Here is a 23,258-nt window from a genome sequence, read left to right as displayed (position 1 = left end):
CTTTATACTTAGGTTAAAAAAACCTCTAGAATTCCATAAGAATTTATTTTTGCTGATTACATATTGATCTATATTAAAAGCTAGTTTCACATGCATCTTAAGTTAGTTAAATATAACTTACATAGCTAAAAATATGTTTCTTATTATTTTCAGCCGTGAAAGATTTTTATTAAGGTGCAAATTGTAGAATTTACATTATGTACAAAAAATATGTGCTTTTTTTTACTTCTTTTTTTGAATGTTTGATTTTCATTATATTCTAGATGAATATATTTTTGTACTGTTATAAAAAACAAATGGAAAATACTGTATTAATAGCACTTCATTACTAAAAGGAATTTACAGTGTTTTATGTCAATTTTGCAACGGTTTATACAGTACAATTATATTGGATATAAACTTGTAGTTAATTTATTATTTCTTTAGTACATAAATTATGTGCATCAAACTTTCAATTGAGTTTTTAAAAGTGCCAATGAAGATATGTCTTGAACCATACTGAACATACTTTTTTAAAATCAGATATGGCAATTTACAGCTTTCTAAGGTGAAATATGTTAGTAAGTAAAGTTATATTGTTAGAATGACAGTCTCATAAGAAAGATTTAAATAGCTGTCTGAGCAGTTAAATAGTTATGTAAACCTACAACATATACTATGTCTCAACAGAATCTGGACATACGTGTTCCTGCTCCTGTTCAATTGAGAGTCTGTGGCAAATTGGAAAAGAGTTTGTAACATACACTTTTTTAGCTCAGAATTCACTTCCAAGTTTACTATGTTCTATTAATATTGTTTATAATGCTTTAATACTTTTTTGGGAAAATGCATGATAGGATACGTCTTTCATAATTTTCCACCTGAAAGCATATGTAAGAAAAACATAAATGGGATGGAAATGGGAATTGATATGATAACAAAATTATATATATATATATATATATATATATATATATATATATATATATATATATATATATATATAAAACTTTGATCACTTCATCCAATGAACAAGCTATTAAAAATGTGACTATTCCATAATGGTCTGATAGTAACCAAAAGTTGGCAATTCACTTTTTGGTAAATTCCCTAAATAAATCTTTTATATTTACATTTTAATTTAAAATGTAATACTTAGTTTAAAATGAGTGCAAGCAAAGTGTTATACGTGCCATATTTTTATGTTTAGGTTATTCTTTCTTTATACCAAGTGCTACGGTTCTCCATTATTCCTCTACACTGCTGAACCTTTACATGACCACACATTTCCCTTTAAGCTTCTCTTTCCTCTTCTGCTGCTTGCTCTTTTTGCCATCGATCTGTAAACTCACAGTCCTGCGTTTTTCGAGGTTAAGCAGCTCTTGAAACAGCTCTTTAACATTATGGTTCATCTTGGCAGATGTCTCCATAAAGGCACATTTCCATTTTTTGGCCATTGCTTCTCCTTCACTGCTCTCCAGTTCTCTGTTTTGGTTTTCATCACTTTTATTCCCAACAAGCATTATGGGAATACTTTCTACATCTCCTTTAATCTGACAAATCTGTTCATAGATCGGCTTCAGTTCTTCCAAGGATTGCCTGCTGGTGACAGAATAAACCAAAATAAAGGCATGTCCTTTAGATATAGACAGACGCTGCATGGCTGGAAATTGATGACTTCCTGTTGTGTCGGTTATTTGCAAAGTACATATACTTTTGTCACAGCTGATCACTTGTCTGTAGGTATCTTCAATAGTGGGAATGTAACTTTCTCTAAAAGTTCCTTTAACAAACCTCAATACCAAGGAACTTTTACCAACTCCTCCGGCTCCAAATACGACGACTCTGTAATCATTACTTTGCTCAGGCATTTTTGTCAGTGTATCAGATGTGTATCTTGGAAACACCTATGAAAGACATATACATAATTATTATCAAGTGACACCTTACAAATATATATCACATTCTCACCATACATTTAGGCATTTTGCAAGTTTAAATTGCTTCTTTCAACCTACAGCTTTCATATATTTAAAACTACATAAAAGTGCAAAAAGAAAATGTTTTAATGTATTAGTTAAACACTAGCGCAATAATAAAATGCTCTATACACGTAAAAGGGATTAAAGAAATATGGAACCCAATTTATTTTTCTTTCATGATTCAAATTGAGCATGTGATTTTAAACAACTTTTCAATTTATTTATATTATCTCATTTGTTTTGTTCTCTTTGTATCCTTTGATGAGAAGTATACTTAGGTAGGCACAGAAGCTGCTGATTGGTGGTTGAACATATACGGCTCTTGTCATTGACTTTCAGCTATCTCCCAGTGGTAAATAACTGCTCCTTCAACAAAGGATACCAAGAGAATGAAGCAAGTTAGATTACACTATTAAATTGGAAAGTTGTTCAAAATTGTATGATCTATTGGAATCCTGTAAGAAAAATTTAGAATTTCATGTCGCTTTAAACACAAAGTTGATATCCGCTCCAGAGCAGCAATGCACTACTGGGACCTAAATTAACACATTTGGTGAGCCCGTGACAAAACGTTTATGTGCTATCACTATTCACCAGTTAGCTCCCTGTAGTGCATTGTCGCTGCTGAGCCTATCTAGGTATGCTTTTCAAGAAAGGATACCAGAGAAAACATTTACTACATAGCTTTTACTTAAAGGGATAGAAAAGTCAAAATTAAAATGTGCATGAATGAATCTCAATTTTAAACAGAAGAATCTTTACAATAAATTTGCGTTAGCAAAAATGCATTTAGTAACAGTTATAACTAATTCAGCAGCATATACACATATGCTACATGTGACTAGATAATCAGGATTCAAACACCATGGGGCCTATCTATGAAGCCCCGTGTTTCTGGCGAGCCTGCAGGCTCACCAGAAACAGCAGTTATGAAGCAGCGGTCACATCGCCGGAAATCAACCCGATCGAGTACGATCGGGTTGACTGACACCCCAATGCTGGCGGCCCATTGGCCGCGAGTCTGCAGGGGGCGGCGTTGTACCAGCAACTCACAGCAATGCTGAATATGGCAAGCTTATTGCTCCCCATATTCAGCGAGGTCTGGCGGACCTGATCCGCACTGTCGGATCAGGTCCGCCAGACTTTGATAAATTGGGGCGCATGCCTGTATATTGTGTATTGCATCAATGAAGACATACACGCCACTGCTGACTCCCTGAGAAGGTGTGGGATTTGAATGCTAGTTCATGGTTCACTTACAGCACAATTGAGATCCTGTGCAGTAAATCAATCATTGTTGCAGGAATCTACCATCCACCTAGCTCCCCTGTGCATTCCCTTTCTGACATAGCCCATCTCCTTAGTGAAACCATAGCTCAAACCCCAAAAAGTGAAATTTTGATCTTTGGAGATTTTAATATTAATTGGTTGAATCCTATAAACAATAGTTATTGCTCAGCATTTAAGACTTTGCAGCTAATACAATTAATCTCCTCCCCAACTCGCATAAACATTAAAAGCCATAACCACACCCTCCTCGATTGGATTCTCTCCACTTCCCCTGACCGAATCCAGGAGGCAGGTGTTCTCCCTAACAGTTTCCCTAACTGCGTGCGCAAAATAAGGGCTACTAAATCCTCTCCCAAGGTTATAATCACCAAGTCCTTCAAAAAATTTAATCTTCAATCATTTCTAAATTACATCAAGAACCTCCCCTGGCACAGATTAAACCTAATTCCAGATTTAGACTCTGCGGTTGAATTCCTTCAGTTCGAACTCCTACAAGTTTGGAATTTGCATGCCCCGCTGCGTAAGGTGAGAGTAAAAGGAGCGCATATGAATTGGATCACAGCTGACTTCATTCAAATGTACCAATTTCGGGATTCATTGTGGTCAAAGTTCAAGCATACTGGCTCTATGAATGATCACTGTGTATATAGAAAATGGCGAAATATATGCACTAAACAAACAAAATTGGCCAAGGCCCAATATTTCGGTGAAAACCTGAAAAATAACATATCAAACCCTAGAAAGTTTTGGAAAGTCATAAATAACTTACATACTCTCCCAATACACTCCCAACCCTCCACTGTCAAAGTGGTTAACCAAACCCTGCAACTTCCCTTAGAAGTAGCAAATGCCTTTAACAATTATTTTGTCGGATGCTCCACCACCCTGATTGACAAACTAATAAATGACACGCATCCTGAAACTACAAATGTGGATCAGGCCCCACTAAATCTACAAAGACCAAATATAGATAAGTTCAATTTTAAACCTGTACCCATCAATGTCGTTAAGAAACACCTTAATAATCTAAAAATGAAAAACCAGTCTGGACCTGATCAAATCCCAGCAATGCTGTTGAAGCTCAGCGTGTCAGCAATGGCTAAACCTGTCACAATCCTAATTAACGAATCCTTGGTGTCTGGATACATACCCAAACTTTGGAAGACTGCAAGAGTAGTGCCTATCCATTAAAGTGGTGAGTTAACCATGGTTACTAACTATTGCCCAATATCATTGCTCCCAGTATTGTCAAAAATCTTAGAAAAATGCGTCCATATGCAACTATGTGAGTATTACCAACAATCTAACTATATGACCCCTGTTCAATCGGGTTTTCGTCCGAATCACTCCACTACAACTGCCCTCCTAAAAGTTTGCAACGACATCAAAACTGGCATGAAACAAGGAGACCTAACTGGAGCTATTTTTCTTGATTTTGCAAAGGCCTTTGACACAGTAGACCACGACATACTACTGCTCAAACTAAAAAACTCAGGTATTGGTGATCGTCCGCTAACCTGGTTTTGATCATATGTATTGGATCGATCACAGTATGTCTCCATTTCTGACAGTAACTCCCTCCCTCTCCCAGTCACGTGTGGTGTTCCCCAAGGTTCCATTCTCGGCCCCCTACTATTCACATTATTTATAAATGATCTGCCAAATGTCTGCAAATCCTCAACTGTACACATGTACGCAGACGACATGGTAATCTATGCAAACAAACCCGATCTGCCGCAGCTTGAGGCAGTGCTCAAAGACCAGTTCACAGAGGTAGAAAAGTGGATCTCAAAAAACAAACTCTTCCTAAACACTGACAAAACTGTCACAATGATCTTTGGAACGGTACCTAAATAACGCAAACTACAAAAGTCCCATCTACGCATTAAAACAAAATCAAATGGCACACTGACCACAGTCCACTCTTTCAAATACTTGGGTATGTTGTTAGACCCCAATCTATCTTTTGGCCTCCACATATAAAAACTTGCATCTAAACTCTATCCAAAAGGTGCCATGTACAGAAACAAATCCTGCCTCAGCCCTACAGTAAAGGAAAAGATTGTACTGCAAATGTTGATGCCAATCATGGATTATGGAGATGTAGTATATGCACCTGTACCACAAACTCACCTTAATAAACTTAATACACTGTATAACTCGTTCTGCTGCTTTGTGCTACAATGTAACTACAGGACCCACCATTGTGACATGCTAAAAGAACTAAACTGGCTGTCACTGGAATCCAGACGCACCCTCCATCTTTCCTGCCTTGTGTTTAAGAGCTTTTCTAGGAAGCTCCCACCCTACCTGAGCAGAATGCTCTCCCGGCTGTTCCTACCTCCCATAACCTCTAATCCAGTAGCAGTACATTATTTAGTCTGCCTCCATACAAAAAGAAAACAGCTTGATCCTCCTTTTCCTACAGAGCACCACAATTATGGAACGACCTCCCGCTCACTTTAAAACCTTCCCCAAATCTAAAATCCTTTAAGAGATCCCTCTCTGCATATCTCAAAACAGAATGCACCTGTCATGGTTGATTTTATATTTATTACCTGTTCTATGTTAAATTCTGCATATATTGTGTATTATTATTGTTTTTGTATTTTATTGTACCCTATTGTATCAATGCAATGTTTTGTGGACCCAGGACATACATGAAAACGAGAGAAATCTCAATGTATCCTTCCTGGTAAAATATTTTATAAATAAATAAATAATAATTTTATAAATAAATAAAATAAATAAATATGGGCTAGATTACGATTGGAGTGCTATTTATCGCTCCCGATCGCAGCCTTTTTATGTTCTCTAACAACTGAGACCTCATATCTATGAGCCCAAATAACTTTATAATGCAATTTCCCCCCACCCAATAATTTTTTGTAGATAGAGTTATGAGTATAACTGTACTTTTTAATGTAATTTTAATATATTGTGTGCCCATTTTTTTAAGTGTAACAGTTCACCAGAGCTCTGAGGTCACGCTATCCTGACGTGCGTTAAATTTAATTGTGCTCGAGCCAACGTGTATACTTTCAACTTGTAATATATGCGCTACTTCTGATGCGTGCAAACAGCCGCGATAAACCTGATATCGCTGGCGCGCAACTGTAAGCAATAAATTTGTAATCTGGCGCTATGTGTGTATGCCTCTTAAAAACAGTGATAGCTTTTACTAGAAACATTTTTGCTAATGGAATTATAGTGCAAACATTTAAAATGTAATTGTACCCACACATATTTGGATTTTGACCTTTCTATCCCTTGAATAGAACTCATTGGTTAGTATATTCTAAACGTTATATGATAAAAAAATGTAGCAGTCTGACCAGAAATATAAAGCTTCAAAATGGCTTCTTTGCTTGCATAGGAACGGTGCTTGCTGCTATTTTTTATTATAAATTTAAATATTTTTAATTAAAACTCTTTTTCATTATCACACATATTTTAGCATGTTTGTGTTATGGTCTTTTATGTATCATAGAATATTTCAAGTTCATTGTCAACTTAAATGCCTTCTCTTGTCCTTTTACCTTTTTAAGCATTTTCAATCTAGTAAACTATAACAAAAGGCAACTTTAGTGCTAAAAATAATTATCAGAGTCTATGAGGTAGATTTATTAAGCAGCGTATGCTGCATTCTACGTCCATCGTTATAGGCTCGCCTGAAACAGAAGTGAAGAAGCAACGGTCGTAAGACCGCACCTCCTTAACTTCTCTGCTACCTTTTAGGTGGTGGACTGAAAGCATTGAGATCCGATACGATTGGGATGATTGACAGCCCCTGCTAGAGGCTGATTGGCCACCAGTGAGCAGTGGGCAACATTGCACAAGCATATGAAGCCTCTGGCCGAATCAGAAATTAGTGCATTACACTTTTTAAACTTTAATATCACCATTTGTGAGTGGTAAACTATTGTGCAATAAACCTCAATGTGTTGAGGTGATTTTTTTTTAACACACACACATACATACTCACACTCAGACACACTATTCTGTACTTTTGTTATTTATAACATGCATCACCTTTGTAACCCAATTCTGATATCCTTAAAATTACAAGTAACTTTTAACTACTATTAATTTGATTAAAAAAAAATTAAGGTCTAGTTTACAGTAGTGATAGCTATTAAAACAGCAGTAGAAAAAAATAACATCAAGTAGATGGATATTCCTTTTAAAATTAGAAACTATTGTTACTATTGAGGCTTTGGCCCCTATTTATCAAGGTCTGGCGGACCTGATCCGACAGTGCAGATCAGGTCCGCCAGACCTCGCTGAATACGGCGAGCAATACGCTCGCCATATTCAGCATTGCACCAGCAGCTCACAAGAGCTGCTGGTGCAATGCCGCCCCCTGCAGACTCGCGGCCAATGGGCCGCCAGCAGGGGGGTGTCAATCAACCCGATCGTACTCGGTCGGGGTTGATTTCCGGCGATGTGTGTCCACCTGCTCTGAGCAGGTGGACAGGTTATGGAGCAGCGGTCTTTGTGACCGCTGCTTCATAACTGCTGTTTCTGGCGAGCCTGCAGGCTCGCCAAAAACACGGGGCATCAAGCTCCATACGGAGCTTGATAAATATGCCGTTTACGGGCGCACGTTAAAAAAAACAGCCATTACAAGTGAAATCATTAACCAGAGATCAGACCTCTGGTTAACGGAAAAAAAGTTGCCCCAATTGCCCCCAAAAATAAAGAGGACAATACATTAAGATGAAATATAAAGATGACCATTTTTTATTATTATTTTTTTAAAACTGCATGAAACAGTTATATAGGGTTGAAGTGAGGGGATGTGCAATGGTATTACTGAGTGGAGCACAAATATTGTGCTCCACTCCTAATCTGGTCCTTGGCTGATAATAAAAAGACAACAGAAAGTGATAGTTTTTTTTATTGCCAATATTACTTTGTGGTATTTTTTTCATGTAGGGCCAAGACTTTTTTAATACAGGGTCATGCTTGGAGTTTTATCATAAATAGTGTGTTCTCAGTAAGTATATATTAATAATGACTATTTATAGAACTAGTCAAGTGGGTTATAACTATATACTGGAGAAAAAAAAGCAACCTACCATTTAAGAGTCTGAGACCCAAGCAGATTTATTTTCTCTTATATAGGAAACTTAATTTCCTCATTACACATTTTAATTATAATTGTCATATATTAAAAAAAGTATTACAAAAAGTTGAATTACATACGTTACCTTTTTTGCTTTTCTTATTCTTTGCCAGTCTACAAAAAATCCACCCTGTGGCATGTATTGTAATTTTAGTTATTATGATAGCAACAGTATAATTTATTTATTTAATGTAAAGTTGGATCAAATGTTTCAGTATATTTAAAATTAAAAAATAATAATAATATTGTTTGAATGGTATTTAGAACACCCACAACCACAGCTGATATATAGTATCACCAAATTACCTTTTGAGATCTCACAGTTACTGTTTCATACAGTAATGGGATTTCTAAAGAAATGTGATTTCCCCCGTCTGATTAGATCCATCTCACTGATGTTCAAATATCATGTCAGGAATATGGATTTCATGGTCTCTGTTTAATGGAGTAAAATAACTGAATCCCTTTTAGCTCACAAACATTTTGAGAAATAATCCTAAAAGTCTAGGCATTAACAAATGGATAAAATAATTTGCTGTGAAACATACAGTAAATACCAACAAATTGGACCTAATATTATAATGTGGAATATATTGATTTATTTTCTATAATGTATAAAATTATATGCATAATTGCACAATTGTGGGCTAGATTACGAGTGGAGCGCAAATTAACACTCCCATTTAAGTGTTAATTGCACTAGAATTAAGATGTTTGCGTTCGTCAGGTTGCGCTGGTATTATGAGTTGAAAGTAAACTGTTTTCGCTCTCATGCTAACCCGACAAGCACAAAAATCGCACTCAAGTGTTCCTCCATAGAAGTCAATGAAGAAAAAAATGTTAGGGAAAAACTCTCACGCAAACCTGAAAGCATATTCTCATTTGCGCTAAACCCGGAATGAAAATATGAATATTTCATATTCCAATGTTATGTTCTATTTATTCATAAATATGTTCTATTTATTCATAAATAATATATATATATATATATATATATATATATATACATATATTTAGAGATGTATATGTATAAGTCTCAATGTGTTCCGAGACCTCTTATCTTTGAGCCTTTATAACTTTCGCGTGCAATATTTCTTTTAATAATTTTTATATGTTGTTATTATGAGTGCAACTGTACTCTGTAAAGTATTTCTGATGTGTTTTGTGCAACTTTTATGTTTTGTGAGTTACCAGAGCTCTGAAGTCGCAGTAATTATTCTAGCGTAAATTGCGATTTTGCTCATGCGATCAGGTTTACTTTCAACTCGTAATACGAGCAGTAAGCCTGGTGAGTGCAAAACCTCGCAATATACCCCTTATCGCTCTGGCGCAACCGTACAAGAATATGTCAAATCCAAGATTTGCCAGAGGAGAGACCACACTATTCTAGGAGGCCTGCTGGAGGGAGGGAGGTTGTAATAGCATGGTCTTGATGTTGGCAGTAACGGGCTGAAAAACCCTTAAAGGGACACTGAACCCAAATATTTTCTTTTGTGATTCAGATAGAGCATGACATTTTAAGCAACTTTCTATTTTACTCATATTATCAATTTTTCTTCATTTTCTTGGTATCTTTATTTAAAATGCAAGAATGTAAGTTTAAATGCCGGCCCATTTTTGGTGAACAACCTGGGTTGTTCTTGCTGATTGGTAGATAAATTCATCCACCAATAAAAAAAGTGCTGTCCAGAGCCTGAACCAAAAAAACAGCTTAGATGTATTCTTTTTCAAATAAAGATAGCAAGAGAACAAAGAAAAATTGATAATAGGAGTATAGAAAGTTGCTTAAAATTGCATGCTTTATCTGAATCACAAAAGAAAAAATTTGGGTTCAGTGTCCCTTTAACAACCAGAGATGAATAGGGTACGTTATGGTCGTTAAGGGGTTAAAGAAGAATAACACAAATGAGCATGTGTGGTAAGAAATGTAAAAAGGTACTCACAAAGTTTAATTTTGTTACTGCTAAAAAAAAGGGCTTTTTAAACCTCTACAATAGTTTTTGTAACCCCTAGGAAAACAAGGACTGAGAATGTGTGCTTTGGGGGCTTATGGCCACAACTCAGAGGAGCCCTCTGAATGAGAGAACAGCAGATAAAGGAGACCTGGGGCATTGTACATTTTTGGGAAATATATTATTATTCATGTGTTTAGTAGCCATAAATTAATATGTGGCACTATGTTAGGACGTTAGTCATCACTACTGTAGATCATCATCTTTTCATACAAACCCTTTACTATTCTGTTATTCAAGATGCTGTCATTTAATGGTTTGCATTGTACCAACCCAACTTCTCAAAGAAGGCCTGAATCCCTATAATTCACTAGCATAGGGTAAAATCATCACAGAGACCCTCACATGAGCACTCAAAAAAAAGTTGGGCTTAGCCTGAAATACTCAGCAAATGTAGTGCTTATATCTATAGAATGTATTTTGTGCTATTTTCAACATATATTTCCTTACATTTGCTTCTAGTTTCAATACATATCTTTTTCAATCAGTGCAATAAGTGCATTGTGTAATTTAAGATAAACTCACCATCTTATATTACTTGAGATGAAACAGCAAGACCACAGGAATAATGTGAGAAAGGACATGCTCAAAGAACACTCCTGTTCAGCCTAGCCGCCCAAGTATGTGAGACTCCATTTTTTATATCGAGTACATTAAAGGGATCTGAAACCCAAACATTTTCTTTCATGATTTAGACAGAGCATAAGATTTTAAACCACTTTCCAATTTGCTTCTATTATCAAATTTGCTTAATTATCTTGGTATTATTTGTTGAAGGAGTAGCAATGCACTACAAGCAGCTAGGTGAGCCAATGACAAGAGGTATTTATGTGTACCCACCAATGATCAGCTAGCTCCCTGTAGTGCTGCTCTTAAACCTATCTAGGTATGCTTTTTAACAGAGGATTCCTGGAATATCTGGGACAGACAACATATGTCACATAGGAACTTCCCTTTGCAATGGAAATCATGACTTTCAGGTACATGTGCACCTTGACAAGCACATATAGATTATTGACTTTATATACAACTAGAAGAAAAAACAGTGTATGCGAAAATATAAGTGGAGCCAAGTATTCACACAAATTGCACCATGAAAAGATTCCTTTTCTAATATTTAGGTGATAATGTTCAACATTATCCAATAGAGATGATATAAATGTTTTGAAAGTAAAGTTCAAAACAGTTAACTTCCAAATCCAAGCTTATTTCCCAAGCAAAAATCTCAACGTCATCCTACATTTTGTATACGTTTATCAGCTAACAATGTTACATGATTTATAATGATTACCGGAGCAATCATCATTTGAAACAACAATCTTGTAGAATTATACATTGTAAATTATTTTGGACAGTGGAAGATATTCCATAAATTCATGCAATCAAGAAAGTACAGAAACTACAGACACAGATTTGATCAGCTTGAGCTACTGCAGATATACTTTTATGCAGGTATATATTAAAATAATTATATATCTTAAAATGGAGGTAAAATAAAGTGAAATGTAAATCACTTCATTTAACGGTTTGCTTTTCCATATTGGTATCAAAGACTTTTCAAAGAGATTTTTTAGCTCAAAATATTCTGTAGATCTGCAAAGCAAGTGTATAATATAGTATTAGCTATTAAAAAGGCTTTACCTTTTTGTTAACTCTGTGATTGGGATATAATCTACATGTGAGAATTGATCTCTGGTCATTACAAACTGTTGACCGAACACCATGTGTTGTCCTAAGCAGATTAAAAGTTCATGGGCGCGATCCGATATAGATCGTAGTTTGCGGCACAAGCGAGGGAACCCCCGCCGCCCGTAGTTTCAGCTCGTAACTCGAGCTATCCAATATACCCCGCCGGCAATTGCTAAAGTGCCGTAAGTCGGATAAACCAGCGATGTACAGAAATCTGCGTAAGTACAAATTTCTGGAGTCACCAGTGACTTACGGCACTTTAGAAACCTGACTAAGTTATTAAATCTCCCATACTGTCTAACACGCCTCCCAAACATAGCCCGACATGTATACCCCTCTATCCGCTATCCCCCCTCCCTCTCCTAATAATAAAAAATTTATGAACCCCTAAACCGCCGCTCCCGGACCCCGCCGCACCTAATAAAGTTATTAAACCCTAAACCGCCGCTCCCGGACCCCGCCGCCACCTACATTAACTACCCCCTAATGTGAGCTCCTACCCCGCCGCCAGCTATTAAGGTAAGAAAATCTGATTGGCTGATTCAATCAGCCAATCAGATTCAAGTTCAATCCGATTGGCTGATCCAATCAGCCAATCAGATTGAGATCGCATTCTATTGGCTGATCAGAACAGCCAATAGAATATGAGCTCAATCTGATTGGCTGATTGGATCAGCCAATCGGATTGAACTTGAATCTGACTGGCTGATTGAATCAGCCAATCAGATTTTCTTACCTTAATTCCGATTGGCTGATAGAATCCTATCAGCCAATCGGAATTCGAGGGACGCCATCTTGGATGACGTCATTTAAAGGAAACTTCATTCGTCGTTCAGTCGTCGGGCCTGCTGGATGTTCCGTGTCGGAGGTCGGAAGAAAGAAGATTGAATATCCCGCTTGGAGGAAAACTTTGCCCCGATGGAGGACCTCTTCTTTGCCGCTTGGATGAAAACATCGTCGGGATGGAAGACTTCTTCTTTGCCGCTTGGATGAAGACATCGCCCGGATGGAAGACTTCTTCTTTGCCGCTTGGATGAAGACATCGCCCGGATTGGAAGAGTTCGGCCCGGCTGGGTGAAGACGACTCAAGGTAGGGAGATCTTCTGGGGCTTAGTATTAGGTTTTTTTAAGGGGGGTTTGGGTGGGTTTAGAGTAGGGGTATGTGGGTGGTGGGTTGTAATGTTGGGGGGTGGTATTGTGTTTTTTTTACAGGCAAAATAGCTGATTACTTTGGGGCATGCCCCGCAAAAGGCCCTTTTAAGGGCTGGTAATAGAGCTGTTAACTTTTGTAATTTAGAATAGGGTAGGGAAATTTTTTTTATTTTGGGGGGCTTTATTATTTTATTAGGGGGCTTAGAATAGGTGTAATTAGCTTAAAAATCTTGTAATCTTTTTTTATTTTTTGTAATTTAGTGTTTGTTTGTTTGTTTGTTTTTGTAATTTAGTTTAGTGTATTTAATTGTATTTTAGTTTAGATATTTGTATTTTATTTAATTTATTGATAGTGTAGGTGTATTTGTAACTTAGGTTAGGATTTATTTTACAGGTAAATTGGTAATTATTTTAACTAGGTAGCTATTAAATAGTTATTAACTATTTAATAGCTATTGTACCTAGTTAAAATAAATACCAAGTTACCTGTAAAATAAATATAAACCCTAAAATAGCTACAATGTAATTATTAATTATATTGTAGCTATCTTAGGGTTTATTTTATAGGTAAGTATTGAGATTTAAATAGGAATAATTTAGTTAATATTTTTAATTTTATTTAGATTTATTTTAATAATAATTAAGTTAGGGGTGTTAGAGTTAGATAGGGTTAATATAGTTAATATATATAATATAATAACAATATTAACTATATTAACCTTAATATAATTAGGGTTAATATAGTTAATATATATAATATAATAACTATATTAACTATATTAACCCTAATATAATTTGGGTTAATATAGTTAATATAGATGGCGGCGGTGTAGGGGGGTCAGATTAGGGGTTAATCTATTTAATATAGGTGGCAGCGGTGTAGGGGGATTAGATTAGGGGGTAATACATTTATTATAGGTGGCGGCGGTGTAGGGGGATTTAGATTAGAGGCAAAAGAGCTGATTACTTTGTGCCAATGCCCTGCAAAAAGCCCTTTTAAGGGCTGGTAAAAGAGCTGATTACTTTGGGACAAAGCCCCGCAAAAAGCCCTTTTAAGGGCTGGCAATAGAGCTGTTTACTTTGGGGTAATGCCACGCAAAAAACATAATTTATGTAAGAACTTACCTGATAAATTCATTTCTTTCATATTAGCAAGAGTCCATGAGCTAGTGACGTATGGGATATACATTCCTACCAGGAGGGGCAAAGTTTCCCAAACCTCAAAATGCCTATAAATACACCCCTCACCACACCCACAAATCAGTTTAACGAATAGTCAAGAAGTGGGGTGATAAGAAAAAAGTGCGAAGCATAAAAAATAAGGAATTGGAATAATTGTGCTTTATACAAAAAAATCATAACCACCACAAAAAGGGCGGGCCTCATGGACTCTTGCTAATATGAAAGAAATGAATTTATCAGGTAAGTTCTTACATAAATTATGTTTTCTTTCATGTAATTAGCAAGAGTCCATGAGCTAGTGACGTATGGGATAATGAATACCCAAGATGTGGATCTTCCACGCAAGAGTCACTAGAGAGGGAGGGATAAAATAAAGACAGCCAATTCCGCTGAAAAATAATCCACACCCAAAACAAAGTTTAAATCTTATAATGAAAAAAACTGAAAATATAAGCAGAAGAATCAAACTGAAACAGCTACCTGAAGTACTTTTCTACCAAAGACTGCTTCTGAGGAAGAAAACACATCAAAATGATAGAATTTAGTAAAAGTATGCAAAGAAGACCAAGTTGCTGCTTTGCAAATCTGATCAACCGAAGCTTCATTCCTAAATGCCCAGGAAGTAGAGACTGACCTAGTTGAATGAGCTGTAATCCTTTGAGGCGGAGTTCTACCCGACTCAACATAAGCATGATGAATCAAAGACTTTAACCATGATGCCAAAGAAATGGTAGAAGCCTTCTGACCTTTCTTAGAACCAGAAAAGATAACAAATAGACTAGAAGTCTTTCGGAAATCTTTAGTAGCTTCAACATAATATTTCAAAGCTCTAACCACATCCAAAGAATGCAACGATCTTTCCTTAGAATTCTTAGGATTAGGACACAATGAAGGAACTACAATCTCTCTACTAATGTTACTAAACGATGGTGGTCTGTCCACCACGTCAGAGAGTGTCGTACAATCGGTTTTAAAGATATTAATTGTGATATCTTTGTATAATCCCTGCACCACTGGTTCAGCATACAGAGCTGAAGAGGTCGCATGTGAAAACGAGCAAAGGGGATCGCGTCCGATGCAGCAGTCATAAGACCTAGAATTTCCATGCATAAGGCTACCGAAGGGAATGATTGAGACTGAAGGTTTCGACAAGCTGAAACCAATTTCAGACGTCTTTTGTCCATTAGCGACAGAGTCATGGACACTGAATCTATCTGGAAACCTAAAAAGGTTACCCTTGTCTGAGGAGTCAACGAACTCTTTGGTAAATTGATCCTCCAACCATGTTCTCGAAGAAACGATACAAGTTGATTCGTATGAGATTCTGCTAAAAGTGAAGACTGAGCAAGTACCAAGATATCGTCCAAATAAGGAAATACCACAATACCCTGTTCTCTGATTACAGATAGAAGGGCACCGAGAACCTTTGAAAAAATCCTTGGAGCTGTTGCTAGGCCAAACGGCAGAGCCACAAACTGGTAATGCTTGTCTAGGAAAGAGAATCTCAGAAACTGATAGTGATCTGGATGAATCGGAATATGCAGATATGCATCTTGTAAATCTATTGTGGACATATAATGCCCTTGCTGAACAAAAGGCAGAATAGTCCTTATAGTTACCATTTTGAATGTTGGTATCCTTACATAACAATTCAATATTTTTAAATCCAGAACTGGTCTGAAGGAATTCTCCTTCTTTGGTACAATGAAGAGATTTGAGTAAAACCCCAGCCCCTGTTCCAGAACTGGAACTGGCACAATTACTCCAGCCAACTCTAGATCTGAAACACATTTCAGAAATGCTTGAGCCTTCACTGGATTTATTGGGACACGGGAAAGAAAAAATCTTCTTGCAGGAGGCCTTATCTTGAAGCCTATTCTGTATCCTTGTGAAACAATGTTCTGAATCCAAAGATTGTGAATCGAATTGATCCAAATTTCTTTGAAAAAACGTAATCTGCCCCCTACCAGCTGTGCTGGAATGAGGGCCGCAGCTTCAAGTGGACTTGGGAGCTGGCTTTGGCTTTCTAAAGGGCTTGGATTTATTCCAGACTGGAGATGGTTTCCAAACTGAAACCGTTCCTGTAGGGGAAGGATCAGGCTTTTGTTCCTGTTTGTGACGAAAGGAACGAAAACGATTAGCAGACCTAAATTTACCTTTAGATTTTTTATCCTGTGGTAAAAAAGTTCCTTTCCCCCCAGTAACAGTTGAAATAATAGAATCCAACTGTGAACCAAACAATTTATTACCTTGGAAAGAAAGGGAAAGCAAGGTTGACTTAGAAGACATATCAGCATTCCAAGTTTTAAGCCATAAAGCTCTTCTAGCTAAAATAGCTAAAGACATATACCTGACATCAACCCTAATTATATCAAAGATGGCATCACAAATAAAATTATTAGCATGTTGAAGAAGATTAACAATGCTATGAGTATTATGATCTGTTACTTGTTGTGCTAAGGCTTCTAACCAGAAAGTTGAAGCTGCAGCAACATCTGCCAAAGATATAGCAGGTCTAAGAAGATTACCTGAACATAAGTAAGCTTTTCTTAGAAAGGATTCAATTTTCCTATCTAAAGGATCCTTAAAGGAAGTACTATCTGCCGTAGGAATAGTAGTACATTTAGCAAGAGTAGAGATAGCCCCATCAACTTTAGGGATTTTGTCCCAAAACTCTAATCTGTCAGATGGCACAGGATATAATTGTTTAAACCGTTTAGAAGGAGTAAATGAATTACCCAGATTATTCCATTCCCTGGAGATTACTTCAGAAATAGCATCAGGGACGGGAAAAACCCCCGGAATAATTGCAGGAGATTTAAAAACCGTATTCAAATGTTTAGATTTAGTAACAAGAGGACCAGAATCCTCTATTTCTAATGCAATTAAGACTTCTTTAAGTAAAGAACGAATAAATTCCATTTTAAATAAATAAGAAGATTTATCAGTATCAATCTCTGAAACAGAATCCTCTGAACCAGAAAAATCAGTATCAGAAACAGAATCAGAATGATGATGTTCGTTTAAAAAGTCATCTGAAACATGAGAAGCTTTAAAAGACCTTTTACGATTACTGGAAGGAGGAATAACAGACATAGCCTTCTTAATAGATTTAGAAACAAAATCTCTTATGTTAACAGGAACACCCTGAATATTAGATGTTGATGGAACAGCAACAGGTAATGGAACATTACTAAAGGAAATATTTTCTGCATTAACAAGTTTGTCATGACATTCATCACAAACAACAGCCGGAGAAATAGTTACCACAAGCTTACAACAAATACACTTAACTTTGGTAGATCCAGCATCAGGCAGTGATTTTCCAGAAGTGGCTTCTGATTCAGGGTCAACCTGAGACATCTTGCAATATGTAATAGAAAAAACAACATATAAAGCAAAATTGGTCAAATTCCTTAAATGACAGTTTCAGGAATGGGAAAAAATGCCAATGAATAAGCCTCTAGCAAACCAGAAGCAATAAGCAATAAGACTTAAATATTGTGGAGACAACAATGACGCTCAAATTTTTTAGCGCCAAAAAAGACGCCCACATTATTTGGCGCCTAAATGCTTTTGGCGCCAAAAATGACGCCACATCCGGTAACGCCGACATTTTTGGCGCAAAAACGTCAAAAAATGACGCAACTTCCGGCGACACGTATGACGCCGGAAATGACAAAATTTTTGCGCCAAGAAAGTCTGCGCCAAGAATGACGCAATAAAATGAAGCATTTTCAGCACCCGCGAGCCTAACAGCCCACAGGAAAAAAGTCAAATTTTAAGGTAAGAAAAAATTTATTTATTCATATGCATTATCCCAAATTTGAAACTGACTGTCTGAAATAAGGAACGGTGAATATCCTGAATCAAGGCAAATAAATGTTTAAACACATATATTTAGAACTTTATACAAAAGTGCCCAACCATAGTTTAGAGTGTCACAAAATAAGACTTACTTACCCCCGGACACTCTTCTACATGTAGTAGAAAGCCAAACCAGTACTGAAACGAGAATCAGTAGAGGTAATGGTATATATAAGAGTATATCGTCGATCTGAAAAGGGAGGTAAGAGATGAATCTCTACGACCGATAACAGAGAACCTATGAAATAGACCCCGTAGAAGGAGATCATTGAATTCAAATAGGCAATACTCTCTTCACATCCCTCTGACATTCACTGCACACTGAGAGGAAAACCGGGCTCCAGCCTGCTGCAAAGCGCATATCAACGTAGAATCTAACACAAACTTACTTCACCACCTCCATGGGAGGCAAAGTTTGTAAAACTGATTTGTGGGTGTGGTGAGGGGTGTATTTATAGGCATTTTGAGGTTTGGGAAACTTTGCCCCTCCTGGTAGGAATGTATATCCCATACATCACTAGCTCATGGACTCTTGCTAATTACATGAAAGAAAGCCCTTTTCAGGGCTATTTGTAGGGTTAGACTTAGGTTTAGTGGTAGGGATATTTTATTATTTTAGGGGTTAATTATTTTAATATAGGTGGCGGTGGGGTAGGTGGATTAGATTAGGGGTTAATAATTTAAAATAGCTGGCGGCGGGGTAGGGGGATTAGATTAGGGGTTAATAATTTAATATAGCTGGCAGCAGTGTAAGGGGCTCACATTAGGGGGTAGGTAATGTAGGTGGCGGCGGTGTAAGGGGCTCACATTAGGGGGTAGTTAATGTAGGTGGCGGCGGTGTAAGGGGCTCACATTAGGGGATAGTTAATGTAGCTGGCGGCGGGGTCCGGGAGCGGTGGTTTAGGGGTTAATAACTTTATTAGGGATTGCGGTTGACAGGTAGACATTGCGCATGCGTTAGGTGTTAGGTTTTATTTAGCAGTTCGCGGTTGACAGGTAGATAGACATTGCGCATGCGTTAGGTGTTAGGTTTTATTTTGCAGGTAGTTTAGGGAGTTACGGGGCTCCAATACACCGCATAAGGCTTACTAAGCCTGCAATTTGTGGCGAGGTGAAAATGGATTAAGATTTCTCCATTTTCGCCACGTAAGTCCTTAAGCTGTATATTGGATACCAAACTGCGCTGGTTTGGTATACCTGTCTATGGCCCAAAAAAACTACGGCCGAAGGCAGAAATATACGAGCATAACTTCTAGGTTACGCCGTATATGTGATACCAAACCAGCGCAAAATTTGGCGTCACCGGCTTTTGCGGGCGACGCTGCATATCGGATCGAGGCCCATGAAAGTATCCTATAAAGCTAATTTTCAATAACTAATTCAATACCATAGAATAAGGCCCTGAAATAGTGATACTATGGGCCAGATTACAAGTGGTGCACTATTTATTTTTTTCTCTCACTTGCAAACTTTACTAAAGTAAGCTTAGATGCCGGTGGGTTAGCGTACGTATTACAAGTTGAAAGTTAAAAGGTTGCGTGCAAGCGAAACCTGGTGCATGCTACTTGAAAAATATATATCAATAACTATATATTTATATGAAAATATACAGGTATAGATATATTTACACACACACACACATATATACAGTATATATATATATACTTTTTTGTGCAATTTTTTTTAATCATTTGTATTAAGACAGTGTTATTATGTAACTTTACTTTTGTAATGTATTTTTGATGTGTTATGTAACACTTTTTAATTTTGAAAAACAGTTAAACACTCTGAGAGGATTCCAGCGTAAATCGTGATTGCGCGCAACTTGTAACTCACAAAAGCACAGTTCATTAGGAGCACTCAACAGCCTTACAATAAGTAAAAACATAGTATCATAGTAAAAAACACAGCATCTCCACATATTGCAACAAAGGCGGATTGGTGACAGGGGTTCCCGTGACCCTGCTGACGCTTTTTGGTTTGCTTGCCGTAATTGTAGCTTGTAACATGAGCACAATTTAACCTGCACGCAAACGATCGCGAAAACCCTTGCACAAACGTTTGCACACCACTTGTAATCCAGCCCAATGTATGTAGCAAATTCTTGCTTATTCTATAAAACATTCTAAAATAACCTGGACAAAACTATTGATACCTTTAGAAGTTACAATAAAGAATTGTTTTGTAGTGATACTTCAAGCAGACTATTCTCTTTTAATTAGTATCACAGGTGTTTTCAAACTTATAATCACTCATTCAGCCAGTTTAAATGGAGAAAAGTACTGACTCTGCTGTTGTGTGTCACACTGACCACGGAAAAGAGAAGGAAAACCAGAGAGTTGTTTGAGGAGGTTAGAAAGAACAGCCACAATCTCAGTCTAAAATAAAGCAAGAATAATCAGTAGTTTAACAAATACAGAGATGGCACATACTTAGGTTTAGTTCTATGTAAGCATATAATGCACCTTACTTCAGCTATACTGTTCTATAGGGTGGTGCTAAGATTCAACTCATGTCTTGGATCCTGTTGCTTCCATTTGACTGTATTGTGATATACAGTATATAATATCTAAGCCTTCCTGCTTTCATTGCCAAATACCTTATATATCATCAAAGCAATACACTTCCGAGCAGTGTATGTGTGTATATATATATATATATATATATATATATATATATATATGTATATATATATATATATATATATATATATATATATATATACTGTATATACAGTATATCTATAAAACCAATATGTTGATGAAAGTGATAATTGAAATGAAAACTAGAGATGTTGCCAATTCAGGCTCTAGCAGAAGAGCAAAATGAAACAGATTTAATTAGATAAAAAAAAGTTAACATAGTCTGGAATATAGGACATGAACACTGTCATCCATCAGGGGCATCTGTTCTGTTCTACAGTAACCAGTCCAACTAGTTCAAGATGCTATATATTGGTTTTGAAGCCATAGCAAGGTTACTCTTTTGCAAACCTCCTTTTGCTTTTTCTGGTCTATGTGGAGGAAAAATAATGCATTAATTGCATTAAAATACTTGTGATACTATACATCAGAATCCATACTGAAAATAAACTAGATATTCTCAAATAATTAAAGTGAAGGTAAACTTACCTTCTATTCGATAGAGTATTTAGTTTTTTGGCCACAATCAATAGGAGTTTAATTCATCAATTTCTTTAAATTTTATTTTAAGCAAAGCTATTGCCTTAATAAATAGTTATCAGCGCTTTATAAATTCGACACTTTTTTTTTTAATTCTTGATCACGTTTTTATTTTCTTCAATTTAAAATCTTGCAGTTAGACAGCCGTCATCCGACGTCATTCGCCTCCTTGGACAGCCTGATTTTCAATTGGCCAAGCTAAAATGTCATCAAGAATAATAAATAAAAAAAATTAAAAAGCCGGTTGAATTTTTAAAGCGGCGATATCTTGGTTTACAGTAAGACTGGAAAAAAATGATGAATTAAACTCCTATTGATTGGGGCCAAAAATTTGAATACCCGATCGAATAAAAGGAAAGTTTACCTTTAGTTTAAGGGCACAAAAAATAAAAGCGGACACAATATGCTAAAAAGAAAAAAATATGTAATAATAATAATAAAAACAGTCCCTTGTAAAAGTTTAAATTATATTATCTGAGTAACCACCAAAGGTTGTTCCTCTTCAGATGAAGTTATTAACCCATAAAACGCAAATAACATAATTAACCCCTTAATGACCGCAGCACTTTTCCATTTTCTGTCCGTTTGGGACCAAGGCTATTTTTACATTTTTGCGGTGTTTGTGTTTAGCTGTAATTTTCCTCTTACTCATTTACTGTACCCACACATATTATATACCGTTTTTCTCGCCATTAAATGGACTTTCAAAAGATACCATTATTTTCATCATATCTTATAATTTACTATAAAAAAATGATAAAATATGAGGAAAAATTGAAAAAAAAAACACTTTTTTTAACTTTGACCCCCAAAATCTGTTACATATCTACAACCACCAAAAAACACCTATGCTAAATAGTTTCTAAATTTTGTCCTGAGTTTAGAAATACCCAATGTTTACATCTTCTTTGCTTTTTTTGTAAGTTATAGGGCCATAAATACAAGTAGCACTTTGCTATTTGCAAACCACTTTTTTTTCAAAATTAGCGCTAGTTACATTGGAACACTGATATCTTTCAGGAATCCCTGAATATCCATTGACATGTATATATTTTTTTTTAGTAGACAACCCAAAGTATTGATCTAGGCCAATTTTGGTATATTTCATGCCACCATTTCACCGCCAAATGCGATCAAATAAAAAAAATCGTTCACTTTTTCACAATTTTTTTCACAAACTTTAGGTTTCTCACTGAAATTATTTACAAATAGTTTGTGCAATTATGGCACAAATGGTTGTAAATTCTTCTCTGTGATCCCTTTTGTTCAGAAATAGCAGACTTATATGGCTTTGGTGTTGCTTTTTGGTAATTAGAATGCCACTAAATGCCACTGCGCACCACACGTGTATTATGCCCAGCAGTGAAGGGGTTAATTAGGGAGCATGTAGGGAGCTTGTAGGGTTAATTTTAGCTTTAGTGTAGTGTAGTAGACAACCCCAAGTATTGATCTAGGCCCATTTTGGTATATTTCATGCCACCATTTCACCGCCAAATGCGATCAAATTAAAAAAAACGTAAAATATTTCACAATTTTAGGTTTCTCACTGAAATCATTTACAAACAGCTTGTGCAGTTATGGCACAAATAGTTGTAAATGCTTCTCTGGGATCCCCTTTGTTCAGAAATAGCAGACATATATGGCTTTGGCGTTGCTTTTTGGTATTTAGAAGGCCGCTAAATGCCGCTGCGCATCACACGTGTATTATGGCTAGCAGTGAAGGGGTTAATTAGGTAGCTTGTAGGGAGCTTGCAGGGTTAATATTAGATTTAGTGTAGAGCTCAGCCTCCCACCT

General features: G+C 36.5%; 1 protein-coding gene across 1 annotated transcript in view; it reads right to left on the bottom strand.

The window, feature by feature from the left end:
* Window positions 1-1,010: 1,010 nt before the first annotated feature.
* DIRAS2 (DIRAS family GTPase 2) overlaps window positions 1,011-23,258 on the bottom strand; it is a 74,973-nt gene continuing 52,725 nt past the window's right edge. The window contains exon 2 of the mRNA XM_053700588.1: window positions 1,011-1,886. Coding sequence (XP_053556563.1) covers window positions 1,251-1,850 — 600 coding nt within the window. The 5' untranslated portion in view covers window positions 1,851-1,886 and the 3' untranslated portion in view covers window positions 1,011-1,250. The remainder of the gene's footprint in view (window positions 1,887-23,258) is intronic.

Source organism: Bombina bombina, chromosome 2 (assembly GCF_027579735.1).
Source record: "Bombina bombina isolate aBomBom1 chromosome 2, aBomBom1.pri, whole genome shotgun sequence".
NCBI classification, from domain to species: domain Eukaryota; kingdom Metazoa; phylum Chordata; class Amphibia; order Anura; family Bombinatoridae; genus Bombina; species Bombina bombina.
The sequence above is the reverse complement of the archived record's forward strand: the minus strand, read 5'-3'. Positions and strand labels throughout refer to the sequence as shown.